The 13,030-nt window shown below is 43.1% G+C and overlaps 1 protein-coding gene across 2 annotated transcripts in view; it reads left to right on the forward strand.

Moving 5' to 3' along the window:
* RGS9 (regulator of G protein signaling 9) overlaps positions 1–13,030 on the forward strand; it is a 132,606-nt gene that overhangs the window by 23,292 nt on the left and 96,284 nt on the right. For both annotated transcript variants that reach the window (XM_029597560.1, XM_029597561.1), the window contains exon 4: positions 3,436–3,487. In XM_029597560.1, coding sequence (XP_029453420.1) covers positions 3,436–3,487 — 52 coding nt within the window. The remainder of the gene's footprint in view (positions 1–3,435; positions 3,488–13,030) is intronic.

The raw sequence follows: 13,030 nt of genomic DNA on the forward strand, positions 1-13,030 counted from the left end.
TTATCATTTTGGTCGCCCTTCTCTGTACCTTCTCCATTGCAACTATATCTTTCTTGAGATGCGGCGACCAGAATTGTACACAGTATTCAAGGTGCAGTCTCACCATGGAGCGATACAGAGTCATTATGACATTTTCCATTTTATTCACCATTCCCTTTCTAATAATTCCCAACATTCTTTTTACTTTTTTGACTGCCACAGCACACTGAACCGATGATTTCAATGTGTTATCCACTATGATGCCTAGATCTCTTTCTTGGGTGGTAGCTCCTAAAATGGAACCTAACATTGTGTAACTATAGCATGGGTTATTTTTCCCTATATGCATCACCTTGCAGTTATCCACATTAAATTTCATCTGCTATTTGTGTTGCGAGCGGAGTAGTGAACTCTTGGACCGACCTTGCGGAGATGATGGGAAGCACTCCGCCGTAATGAGAAAGGCCAGTAGGTGATGCCAGGCAAGCGTGGATGTGGAACTTCGCCCTGGAAGCCCGCGACCCCCCGGGAGGAGCCCGTGAGGCCCGAGCCACTGGGACTTAGAAGACCTAGGATGCTGAAGAGATGGCTTTGCCCTGGAAGCCCGCAACCCTCCGGGAGGAGCCCGTGAGGCCTGAGCCGCTGGGACTTAGGAGACCTAGGAAGCTGAAGAGAAACCGGAGACTGACCAGGGTCGAGGCAGGCGGCAGGCAGAAGAGTCAAGAAAAAGCCGAAGTCAGGAACCAGGAAGGCAAGCAAAGGTCCAAGGACAGGAACGAAGTCACAGGACCGACACAGAACAGAAGCCCCAGTAACAAGGATCAGCACAGGCTGGAAGCACCTGGAGCAGCACAGCACAATGAGGATCAAGCAGGAACCTCGTTGCAAGGCGATTTGCTATGGTCAGATGCTGGGTTTAAATTTGGCTTCCAGAACCTCCCTCCCACATTTTCCTATGTCGTTGGTGCCCACATGTACCACGACAGCCGGCTCCTCCCCAGCACTGTCTAAAATCCTATCTAGGTGACGCGTGAGGTCCGCCACCTTCGCACCAGGTAGGCATGTTACCAGGTGATCCTCACGCCCACCAGCCACCTGGCTGTCTACATTCCTAATAATGCAATATCCAACTATGTCGGCCGATCTAACCCTTCCCTCCTGGGCAGTAGGCCTTGGAGACACATCCTCGGTGTGAAAGGACAATGCATCACCTGGAGAGCAGGTCCTTGCTACAGGATCCTTTCCTGCTGCACCATATTGATGCTTTCCAATCATGAGACTTTCTTCCTCCACGGTAGCACCAGGGCTGCCAGTCAGAAGTTGGGACTAGGCTACTATGCCCCTGAAGGGCTCATCTATATACCTCTCTGTCTGCCCCAGCATCAAATAGATCCTGGCACGGAAAACTTATGTCAAAGTTTTTAGAACTTTTACTTGGCTTTATTGAGCATGCATTATACCATGTGGGGTCCCCTTTTAGTGACTTATCTACCTTATACTATGTTCTTTCATGACAGTCTTGCACCCTAAGTTCCTGCCTAAGGTGGTGATGGACTTCCATCTTAACCGGTCCATTGTCTTGCCAAGATTCTTTCCCAGGCCCCATTCACACCAATTCAAACAAACCCTGCTCAATTTGACTGCAAGAGAGCCTTAGCTTCTACCTGGAGTGGACAGAAGCCCATACAGTCCACTCAACTATTTATTTTGCTAGTAATAAGTTGGGCATTGCTGTTGCCAAACAGACACTCTATAATTGGCAGGCAGACCACATTTCCTTCTGTTATGCCCAGGCAGGACTGGATCTTGGAGGCCATGTCAATGCTCATTCTGTTCGAGCCATGGCAGCGTTGGTTGTCCACTTGTAAGCAGTTCCCATGGAGGAGATCTGTAAGGCTGAGACATGGAGTTCTCTTCACACATTCATATTTCACTATTGCTTGGATAGGGATGGCCAACGCAATAGTAAGTTTGGCCAATCTGTCTTTTGGAATTTGTTTGAGGTGTAGAACCCAACTCTGTTCCCGCCTAAAAGCTGTTGTTTGTGTTCAAGTTGTTCCCCCCTCTTGTTATCAACAAAACCCTTGTTGTTGTGCCTGCTCCTATTTTGGGTGTTTTATTGGTTGTCTTTTTATGTTGGGGGACAGCCTGTAGCTAGGGATATGCCCATGTGTGAGGACTACCCATCCTGCTTGTTCTTGGAGAAAGCAGAGTTGCTCACCTTTAACAGGTGCTCTCTGAGGACAGCAGGATGTTTGTCCTCATGAAACCCACCCACCATGCCGCAGAGTTGGAGTTCCACTAAGTGAATATATATATATTCTTCTTATTTTTCATTTATTCTATGTTATAAGATTGAAGGGGACCCTGCATGGTTGCATGGATTAATGCATGCTGGGCATGCTTAATGAAACCAAGTCAAAGTTCTAGAAACTTTGACCTGAACTTTCCGTGCCAGGTTCCATTTGATGATGTCACCCATGTGTGAGGGCTAACATCCTGTTGTCCTTGGAGAACACCTGTTTCAGGTGTTTCTCAGAGGACAGCTTTTTCATTCCATAGAAGCTTCACAATAGCCGTAGCTAAAGTGCTTTATGGTCACCCTTCTAAACACCATTGTTTCTCTAAATAGTTGACTTTTGTTTTCTTCTTTGAAAACAGTTTACAGCTTTTCCACTGAAGTATGCATCAATAGAAAATACATCACTCTGGCACAGTTACCAATAGGAGAAGACTTGAGGTTGCTCTAAGTGGAGATGTCTTTCTTTGTGTTTCCTGCTTGTCACAGCAGAAGGAAGATAGAGGAAGACTTGACTTGTACCTTTTTAGGGCCAAATGTCAATAAATGACATGTTGGATTTTTGTACTTATATACTTTTGTAAGCTTTCAAATAGTAGTGTCTCTTTGAAAATTGGATAAAATTATGAGAATACAGATGCCGCCATGGACTTTGTTCTTGCTATTTATGTGGCCGGGGGTTCTGGAGGAGAAACCACTTATGTATAATTGAAAATCCAATTATGTACATGTACTTTTCTTCCCTGACCCAAACACATAGGAATGCCTCCTTTAATAACTGTTAAATGTAGTTTTCTGCTTTGAACAATACATTTTTGGAACAGTAGAACAGAAAAACGGTTAAATAATTAATTAGCCCAAATTGTGAAAATAGTACTATTTAGTCACTTTACCTGGGATGCATTTGAAACACAGGGATTAGGCCCTGAAGGCACCTAGATCTCTTTGAAAAATGTCCCCAACATCTTTAAAGTGGGAGAGGAACCGAAGTCTGCCAGAGCTGATTTTAGGTGTATTGCAATTAAGAAGGGTAAAAAGCTCCCTCATAACAAACACTGTACAAGTGGGAAAACACAAATCCAATACTGTAGGTTTTATCCTGAGAATGTAGGATATTTTCATGACTGGTTAAACAATTGCTTCTTTTTCCCCCTTAGACTCCATATTTCTGGCCTACCCAGCAGTGGCCAGCAGAGGATACAGACTATGGTAAGTCAAGCAGATGAATACATTCCATCATCAAATGGCTCAGATCTTCAAGGACAGTCCTGGTTATGACCCCATCATTTTGATGGATATAAAGTCCTGCTTTTCCTTTGAAAATTGGAGCTACAAGGCCATACATGCTTGTCTGGCTCAGCCTGTCATTTGTAACACTAGCTATGTGAACACTTCCTGGAACCATCTTGTAGCACTTCTTGGAGAGCAAACGTGCTCCAGCATGACCCTGGCAAATCTCTTCTCTCCGATGGGAAACCCACTTACTTCTGATGTTTGCCCTTTTCCCTCCCATGTCATATGTTGGTTGACCAACAGCCTTAACTATTGCAGAATAACATAGGGCCTTAGGGGTCCCATTTTGCTTTATTTTCATGCATTGCTCCTTCTGGTTCCATTGTATCTCAGGATTAAAGCTTTGTAAAATTAATTCTTGAGAACAGATAGAACTTTGGGGGGCGGGGGAGTATGGTGGGTGGTTATTCTGAAAACACAAGAGTCTTCTCAAAGTGGATAACTTTCAAAGATCTCCGTGTGGCTCCATATATGCGCATGCAGAGATCTACTATAGTATTTTGTAAGCTACACATATCTGGCCCATGCAGATTATAATATGTGTGTGTGTCTCAGTATATGTGAGCATTTGCTATGCATTTGAAAGCATGTAATTTTACTACCTATTTTACAAACATACATGCATCCTTTTAACAAGTGGAAAAAAACCGCCTTATTCACATATAACCCTGATTTATACACAGAAGTAGATATATTAAAAATGTGCATGTATTGAAATCACAAGTTTGCTGATGTCTTCACCAGTTCACTGAGACCCTTCTAGTACGTCACCTTGAATTCTCCCCCCCCCCAGTTCTCCCAAACTTCCCACTCAAAAATAGCAGACAAAAGACGAGTCTGATATCAATTGCACTAGTTAACTAGCATTGTAAAATTGCATGAATAAGTCGCCTAACGTATCTTACAAAAAATAGCAATTTGCACGCATAGCTCTTTGTCCCGCTTCAGAATGCCCCTAGCCCGCCCCTTTTTTGCACAAGCATGTGTACAAAACTGAAAATACACATGTACTTATTTTTTGCATATTCTTTATTGAGAAACAGAACATGCAATACAATCACAAATATACACATCAAGCTTGTGTGACATAATACAAAAACAGTCTCATCATAGAGAAAATGCCTTTGTCCAGGACTAAAATACAAGCTATCGTGTGAATACAATTATTTTCCATCACATAGCCTGTCATTTTCTATATGGAAAAACAGAAACCAAAACCTATAACAGCTCAGACAGAATAACACTAGATCTGCTCATCACATATAAGACATCCAACATTGCATTCACACATGCACACTTCACCACTGGGGGAGAGCTTGCAGATCATATTACTTATACTACTGTGGTAAATAACCCAAATCAATCACTTTGTTCCTCATATTGACGCATAAATGTTCATTTAAAAAAAACATTTGGACTACTTGACCTCTAAACTTTCCAAGTGCATAAGCTCTGACATCTTTGTCCACCAAACTTGTATAGTAGGCAGTGTAGGCTCTGTCCAAGTGGTCAATATACATTTACAAGCTATTTAAAATGCTAATAACATACATTTTTTCATATCCTTATCTCCCCATAACAACAATTCACCTCTTTGAGAAACCAGCACTCCAGTACATTGCTGTATTTCATAAAGTACCGCCTCCAAAAACAGAATGATGACAGGATAAGTCAGAAATGTGAGAAGCATGGTACCAAGGACTAGTCTACATTTGTTACAAACTGGCTATTTTCATCCAGTGCCTTTTCATATTATCCATAAATACATGATGCAATAATCTGAACTTCATCTCTTTCATTGTGACATCCTCATTGGCCTTATGGGAAAGCTGAAAACAGTGCTGCGTTTTGTTGATAGTTAGAGTGATATCAAGCTCCTTCTCCCAGTATCTACCTAAGTCTAGAAGCACCAATGTAGAAGTATTTTGCCCATATAATAAATGCCATCGTGAAATTAAATTTTTCTTGCTGCCTATAAAACCTTTTGAGCTCATCACACCAGTTCCACTGTTTTTTAAGAATAAGCCTCTACCCATTGTAGCGGAGAAAAATAGGGGTAGATTTTCAAACCAGCGCGAGCGCGTCCATGTGTGCGCGCGCACATGGACAAGCGATTTTAGAACATGTGCACGCACCTTCCCTTCCCCTACCTCCCCCACCCTTTCCCCCCTACCTTTTTCTTTTTTTTATTCCAAAACTTACTTCAGCCCTGGGGCTGAAGTAAGTTTTGGAATAAAACGATCCCCAGCACAGCAGCAAATGGATGCTGTGCCTGGAGCCTCTGGCCCTGCCCCGCCCCACCCCCGACTGCCCCTTTTTGCAAGCCCCAGGACTTACAAGCGTCCCGGGGCTTTATGCACGTCACCGGGTCTTTTGAAAATAGGCCCCGCGCGCGTATGACCAGTTACGCGCATAAATCCTCTGGGGTAGATTTTAAAAGGAGCGCGTGTGGCGTACATGTGCGCGTGCTACCTGGTGCACACGCACATGTATGCCTGATTTTATAACTTGGACGCGCAGGCGCGCAAGTTATAAAATTGGGGGTCGGCGCGCACAAGGGGGTGCACAATTGTGCACCTTGCACACATTGAGCCACGCTGCCTTCCTCTGTTCCCTCCCGCTAACCTAACCTTCCCACCACTTCCCCTAACCTTTTGTTGTGTCCCGCGGGCGTGGCAGCCTTGGGGGAAACCCCTGACCGGGTGCGTGCTGTCCCGGCTCGGGTCCCCGGCCTGACCGCCGGGTGGAGAGCCGTCTCTGCTCTGTCCCTGCGCCGTTCCTGCAGCCTTTCCTCCGTGGAGGAAATTCAAGATGGCCGCCACCATCCTTAGGCGTGAGGCCACGCCCCCTTCAGAGATTTAAAGGGACCTGATCCCTTTAACAAGCCTCACCTGTCCTTAATCAGCCTGAGCAGGGGAAGTATAAAGGGAAGCTTCCTCTGCTCATTCCCTGACTTGGCAATGTCCTTCAGCGCTGTCTAGTCTGCTTGCCTCGGTGAGTTCTTGAGCTTCAGATCCCTGTTCCTGTTTCGTCTTGGTCTTCTCGGTTCCTGACTTTGGATTGGCTTACGGTGATTCTCTGGTGTGCGACTTGGATTGGCAAGCGGTGATTCTCTGGTGTGACCTTGGACTGGCAAGTGGTGATCCCTCGGTGTGTGACCTTGGACTGGTAAGCGACGCCTCTCTGGCACCTGATCTTGGACCCCTCCTGGATTCCGTCTCCAAGGGCCCGCCTAAGTCCCAGCAGTCTGGGTCCCTACGGGCTCCTCCTGGGGGTGACCGCGGACTTCCAGGGCAAAGCTCCAGTCAGCCCTTGCACCGATACCGCGACTCCTCGGGGTCCACCTAAGTCCCAGCGGTCTGGGTCCCTACGGGCTCCTCCTGGGGGGCCACAGACTTCCAGGGGTGAAGACACAGCTCCTCTTCTAGCCTCTTCATCTGTCTACAGTCATCTCCGCCTCCAGAACCGAGGGTCAACTGCGCTCCTCTTCCATTCTGCCTCGCCACCCGACGAGAGAACCTACAGAACCTCCGTAAGGTATTCCATCCTTTCATCAGCCCAAGGGTCCACAAGCCTGAGCATAACACCTTTCCCCCCCAGCCCTACTTTAACCCCCCCAAAATGTTTATCTTACCTTCTGCTCCTGCCTCTTGTCCTTTCATGGATTATAAACTATTTAAAAGACAGGAAACATTTTTTTCAGTGGAAAAGGGTATACAGTGGAGTGCCTCAAGGATCTGTACTAGGACCCGTGCTTTTCAATATATTTATAAATGATCTGGAAAGGAATATGATGCGTGATTGTGATAAATTGCAGGAGGACCTTGTGAGACTGGAAAATTGGCATCCAAATGGCAGAAGAAATTAAATGTGGATAAGTGCAAGGTGATGCATATAGGGAAAAATAACCCATGCTATAGTTACACAATGTTAGGTTCCATATTAGGAGCTACCACCCAGGAAAGAGATCTAGGCGTCATAGTGGGTAATATTTTGAAATCATCGGCTCAGTGTGCTGCAGCAGTCAAAAAAGCAAACAGAATGTTAGGAATTATTAGGAAGGGAATGGTGAAAAAAACGGAGGATGTCATAATGCCTCTGTATTGCTCCAAGGTGAAATCACACCTTGAATACTGTGTTCAGTTCTGGTCGCTGCATCTCAAGAAAGATATGGTTGCGATGGAGAAGGTATAGAGAAGGGCGACCAAAATGATAATGGGGATGGAACAGCTCCCCTATGAGGAAAGAGTAAAGAGGTTAGGACTTTTCAGCTTGGAGAAGAGATGGCTGAGGGGGGAAATGATAGAGGTCTTTAAAATCATGAGAGGTCTAGAATGGGTAAATGTGAATCAGTTATTTACTCTTTCGGATAATAGAAAGACTAGGGGGCACTCCATGAAGTTAGCATGCAGCACATTTAAAACTAATCGGAGAAAGTTCTTTTTCACTCAATGCACAATTAAACTCTGGAATTTGTTGCCGGGGGATGTGGTTAGTGCAGGTAGTGTAGCTGAGTTTAAAAAAGGTTTGGATAAGTTCTTGGAGGAGAAGTCCATTACCTGATATTAAACAAGCTGACTTAGAAAATAGCCACTGCTATTACTAGCAACAGTAGCGTGGGATATGCTTAGTTTTTGGGTACTTAGGTACTCGTAACCTGGATTGGCCAATGTTGGAAACAGGATGCTGGGCTTGATGGACCCTTGGTCTGACCCAGTATGACCATTTCTTATGTTCTTATGTTCTTATCTCTTAAGGCATGGACAGATCATCATTTAGTGCTTTTTTCTTGGCACTGGAATTTTTCTTATGCTGTACATATTAGGAAGACAATACATATTAGGAAAACTAAAGATCTAGATAGAGCCGAGCTAGCGGACAAGTGTATCTTTTCAGAAAAACTTTTCAGATCTAAAACTGGAGGACCATCTTAATTCAAAATATACAGACACAGGATAGGTACCCTTGGTTTCACTCAGAACTTTGTTTATTAAAAAGATAGATGAGTCATTATGAAAATTATGTAAGAAAGCTAAAACTAAAGTACTTGAGATACTGCTTAAGAATAGTATTAAGCACCATCCTTTTAAAGTTAAACAACCTAAGAAAGATTATTTTCAAAAAGAACTTAAGAAAGCAGAAAATCAATCTCAGCCATTTTTTTAAATTAGTGTAACCAGCGTCTGTTATTCCACAGACTTCTACAGTTATGATGTTTTCAGCTAATTATTTTGCAATGACTATTGATGACAAAATTAGAAAGATTCAGGCCAGTTTTTCCCTGGCGACACAGGATTCAGTTGTGGCACAGCCAGATATGGATTACCATACTCTCTGAAATTTATTTATTTATTTGTTTTTTATATACCGATGTTCAATTTTGCATATCACATCGGTTTACAGAAAACTGAGTGTTGCAGGAAATGGGGAGTTCCCTTTTGTCAATTACATTGAACGTTTATATAGGGTAATAGGTAAATATTAAATACATTGAATGTTTCTGAATATCTTGAATGGTTAACAGATAAATACACTGAACGTTTATAAATATCTTGAACGGATAATAGATAAAGTGCCTTGAACGGATTACAGATAAAAAGTTGAATTAAATTAAATATCACTTGGTACAAATGATTGATGGTTGAAAGGTCACTTTTGATTGGTACAGGAACATAAAAGGTCACCTTTGTTTAGTACAGGGACATTATAACCGCTTCGAGTAGTTGTTTGGAATTTGAGGTTAAACAAACAAGTTCTGGATGTTAAGTTTGAATTCGGTATGCGGGAAGAAGAGGGTCTTGAGTGGGATGGGTTATGTTATTGCTGCGAAGGCTTTGTGAAATGTCCCATGATTGTACTGATAATTTTTCGTTATTCAAACAAATTACCAGTGTGGGAATTTCTGGGTTAAATGAGTTCTTCATTTGATTTTAGAACCTTTTAAATTCCAGAAAAATCCAGATTTAGGATTATGTTCTTATTTAACATGTATTAATAAAGTTTAGACCAGGGAATTTTTCCTGATAATTTAAAGGCTGCTAAAGTTTGTCCTACTTTGAAAAAGCACAAACTTGATCCAGATATAATTATTACCTATCTGTTTTCAATTTACCCATTCTTTCTAAAAATATTGAAAAGGTTGTTCTGACTCAACTTCAAGACTTTTTAGAGAAGACGCTTGTCTTTCACCCAAAACAATTCGGGGTAGACTTTAAAAGGTTCACGCGGGCATACAGGTACGTGCGCTACCCAGTGCACACACATGTACGCCCAATTTTATAAAATGCGTGCGCAGGCGCGTGCATGTTATGAAATCAGGGGTCGGCGCGCGCAAGGGGGTGCACAATTGTGCACCTTGTGCGCGCCAAGCCGCTCTGCCTTCCCCCATTTCCTTTCTACCACTTCCCCTAACCTTTCCCCCCCTAGCCCTACTCTAACCCACCCTGACCTCTGTCTTACGTTTTGCGCCTGCCGGCACACGATCCTCCGACACAGCGGTAAATGGCCGCTATGTTGGAGGCCTCTGGCCCTGCTCCGCCCCTCGCCCCGCCCATGCCCCGCCCACAGACCACCCCTTTTTGCAAGCCCCGGGACTTACACATGTCCTGGAGCTTTACGCGCGTCACTGGGCATTTATAAAATAGGCCCGGCATGCGTAAACCCCCTGGATTTACACATGTAGGGCTTTTAAAATCCGGCCCTTCGGTTTTAGAAAAGTATAGGGCCAGATTTTCAAAGGGTTACGCATGCCGGGCCTATTTTCAAAAGGCGCGCATAAAGCCCTGGGACGCATGTAAGTCAGGGGCCTTGCAAATAGGGGCGGTTTGGGGTAAGGGCAAGGCAGGGCCAGAGGCTCCAGGCACAGCGGCCTGGGAGCGTGCGCCGGCAGTTGGCCAGGGCTGAAGTAAGTTTTGAAAAGAAGCAAAAAAAAGAAAAAGGTAGGGGGGAAAGGGCGGGGGAGATAGGGGAAGGGAAGGGAAGGTGGGGTGGGGGGAAGGGAACAGGGGAAGGCAGTGCGGCTCGGCGTGGGCTCGGCGTGCACAAGATGCACAATTGGTACATGTTTTGGTTATTAGTCATGTAGACTATTGAAATGCCTTGTTTCATGGCCTCCCTGCATGCACCATTCACCGTTTACAATTAGTTCAAAACACCACAGCTAAAATAATAATGGGCAAAAGAAAATTTGATCACGTGACTCCGCTTTTTCAAGAATTGCACAGGTTACCAATTACTTTACAAATTCAATTCAAGATTATCTGTCTCACTTTTAAAGCATTAGGTAGAGGTTCACTGTCTTATCTGAGAAATATGATTATACTTTATCAACCAGGTTGTACATCATGCTCCTCACAACAAAAACTTTTGAAACTCCCTTCTCCTAAGGAAATTGTCTAAAAAACTTACAAAAATGAGACTTTCATTTTTAGCACCTTGCTTTTGGAATTCTTTGCTATTGGTGTTATGACTGGAGAAGGACTATCTGAAATTTACAAAATGCTTGAAGGATTGTTGGGTTTTTTTTTTCAAAAACATTCTCTTAATCATAGTTTTAGAACTGATTTATTGTTTTGGTACTCCTCCCTATATATGTGTACATTCCTGTGACTGGTTTTAGTTGGTTTTGTTTTATTATTATTTGTATATTTTATTTTTTACCTGAATTTTATATTTTATCTGTAAATCACTTTGATTTGTTTTAAAGAAAGTCAATGAAGAAAAAATTAAAAAAAACAACCCAAAACTAAACTAAATTAAAAACATACCACCACTTGCACGGTTTTCACCAAGACACTCCATGTCCTCAGTCTAAAATGAGATAAAGCCATCCATAGAAGAAAAAAAAATTGGGGGTTATAAAAGTCAATATGTCAGGAAAATTGAGGGAGCTGCAGCCCCTGCATCCAATCAGGTGGCTGACATCACTGGAAGTCCCTTACACACGTACTTTTGATGCTTATAAAAATAGTGTGATTGCGAGTACGGGCTACTTATGCGATAATGCCTTTGAAAATGAACGCATTGCTGTTTAACTATGAAACCAGTAAGATTTTTTAATTAAAAATCCATCTTATCTGTAAGAGGGTGATACCCATGGGACCTGTAGACATGCTGAGTGCTGACGTTGCCTTGCATTTCTAGCCTTTAAAAATAGCCCGGTTGCTCATCAGTATCCTTCAATGCCCCCAAACTGTAGCTTTATGTATTCATGCAGAGGAATTACCTTGCTATGCCAACAACTATGTTTTCATATGCATTGCTTTCATTGAGCAGTCAAGTTGGAAGTGAAATGGGAAAACGGGCAGCTGTTAGCAAAGCTGTTTTTCAGTGTTTGTATTTTAGTGGGGAGTATATAGCAAGAAATCAGAGTTGGGATCCTTGAGGGATGCTAAAGGAGTGCAGGCCAGGTTAGTAGGGAGAGATTTTAGGAGTGACTGACAAAATAATCTTTGAAAGTCTCATCTTCAAATTCCTGTTTGCACCAGGCAAATCAGAGAAGGAATGGCTCTGTCTATTGGAATAAATGTGCATTGAGAAGACACTGTCTTTATTTAATCAGCTATCCTTATGATGAAACATGCAAAAAAATAGAATAAAAAATTATTTTGGAACAATTAGAATAATATTGTTAGTATTATTTTTTATATATTTTTGAAGCAAAAACTCCAAAGAAATCCTCTTAAAACAATATAGCAAAGCTATGATACAGAAAACAATTATAAAACCAAAATAAAAAACATAAAATCACCTTCTGTCAAAAAAAGCCTTCAAATTAACTGTGAGAGAGATCAGACCAAAGAAAACAGGGGAAAAAAATGTAAGCTACTCTAAATGAGAGAAAACCAAAAATTCTAGCCCAGTATGAATGCAATGCGCAAGACTCACATATTTAGTGCCACTTACTTGGTTGAGTTCCGACTTAACCAGCGAAATAGTTCTGTATGAATTTTCGTCCACATTGAACAGCAACTACTTAGCTGGCAGGGATGATAACTTTGAAACAGGCTCGCAGGCGCACGGGTGCATGGCATTTGCCGGCTTGTATCTAAAGACACCTCCATTTTATGAATGCGCACGTATATGCACGCATATTATAAAATAGCCTGGACACGCATACATGCGCGCACAATTGTAAATGGGTGCGCAAATGTCGCTTCTACTGTGTAACTGGGGGAATTTTATAAGGGACATGTGCCAACACCATTCGCCATTTTTCCAGTACATTCCCACTTCACCCAGTTAAGGGATAAGACTTCCAAAACCCCTAATTTAATAGCCACCCTTCCCCCCCTTAAAACCCTGCGGATCAACCTAGATGTTTTTTGTTTCATTACTTACACGCCATCCATAGCAGTAGTAAAGTTTCACGGCAGGGGACCCTGCTTCACGCCTGTGCACTTAAGTATTTACGCGCATATCTCTTGGCCTTCCCCAACCCGCCCATGCCCACACCCCGCC

The sequence above is a fragment of the Rhinatrema bivittatum genome, chromosome 4, assembly GCF_901001135.1.
Source record: "Rhinatrema bivittatum chromosome 4, aRhiBiv1.1, whole genome shotgun sequence".
NCBI lineage: Eukaryota > Metazoa > Chordata > Amphibia > Gymnophiona > Rhinatrematidae > Rhinatrema > Rhinatrema bivittatum.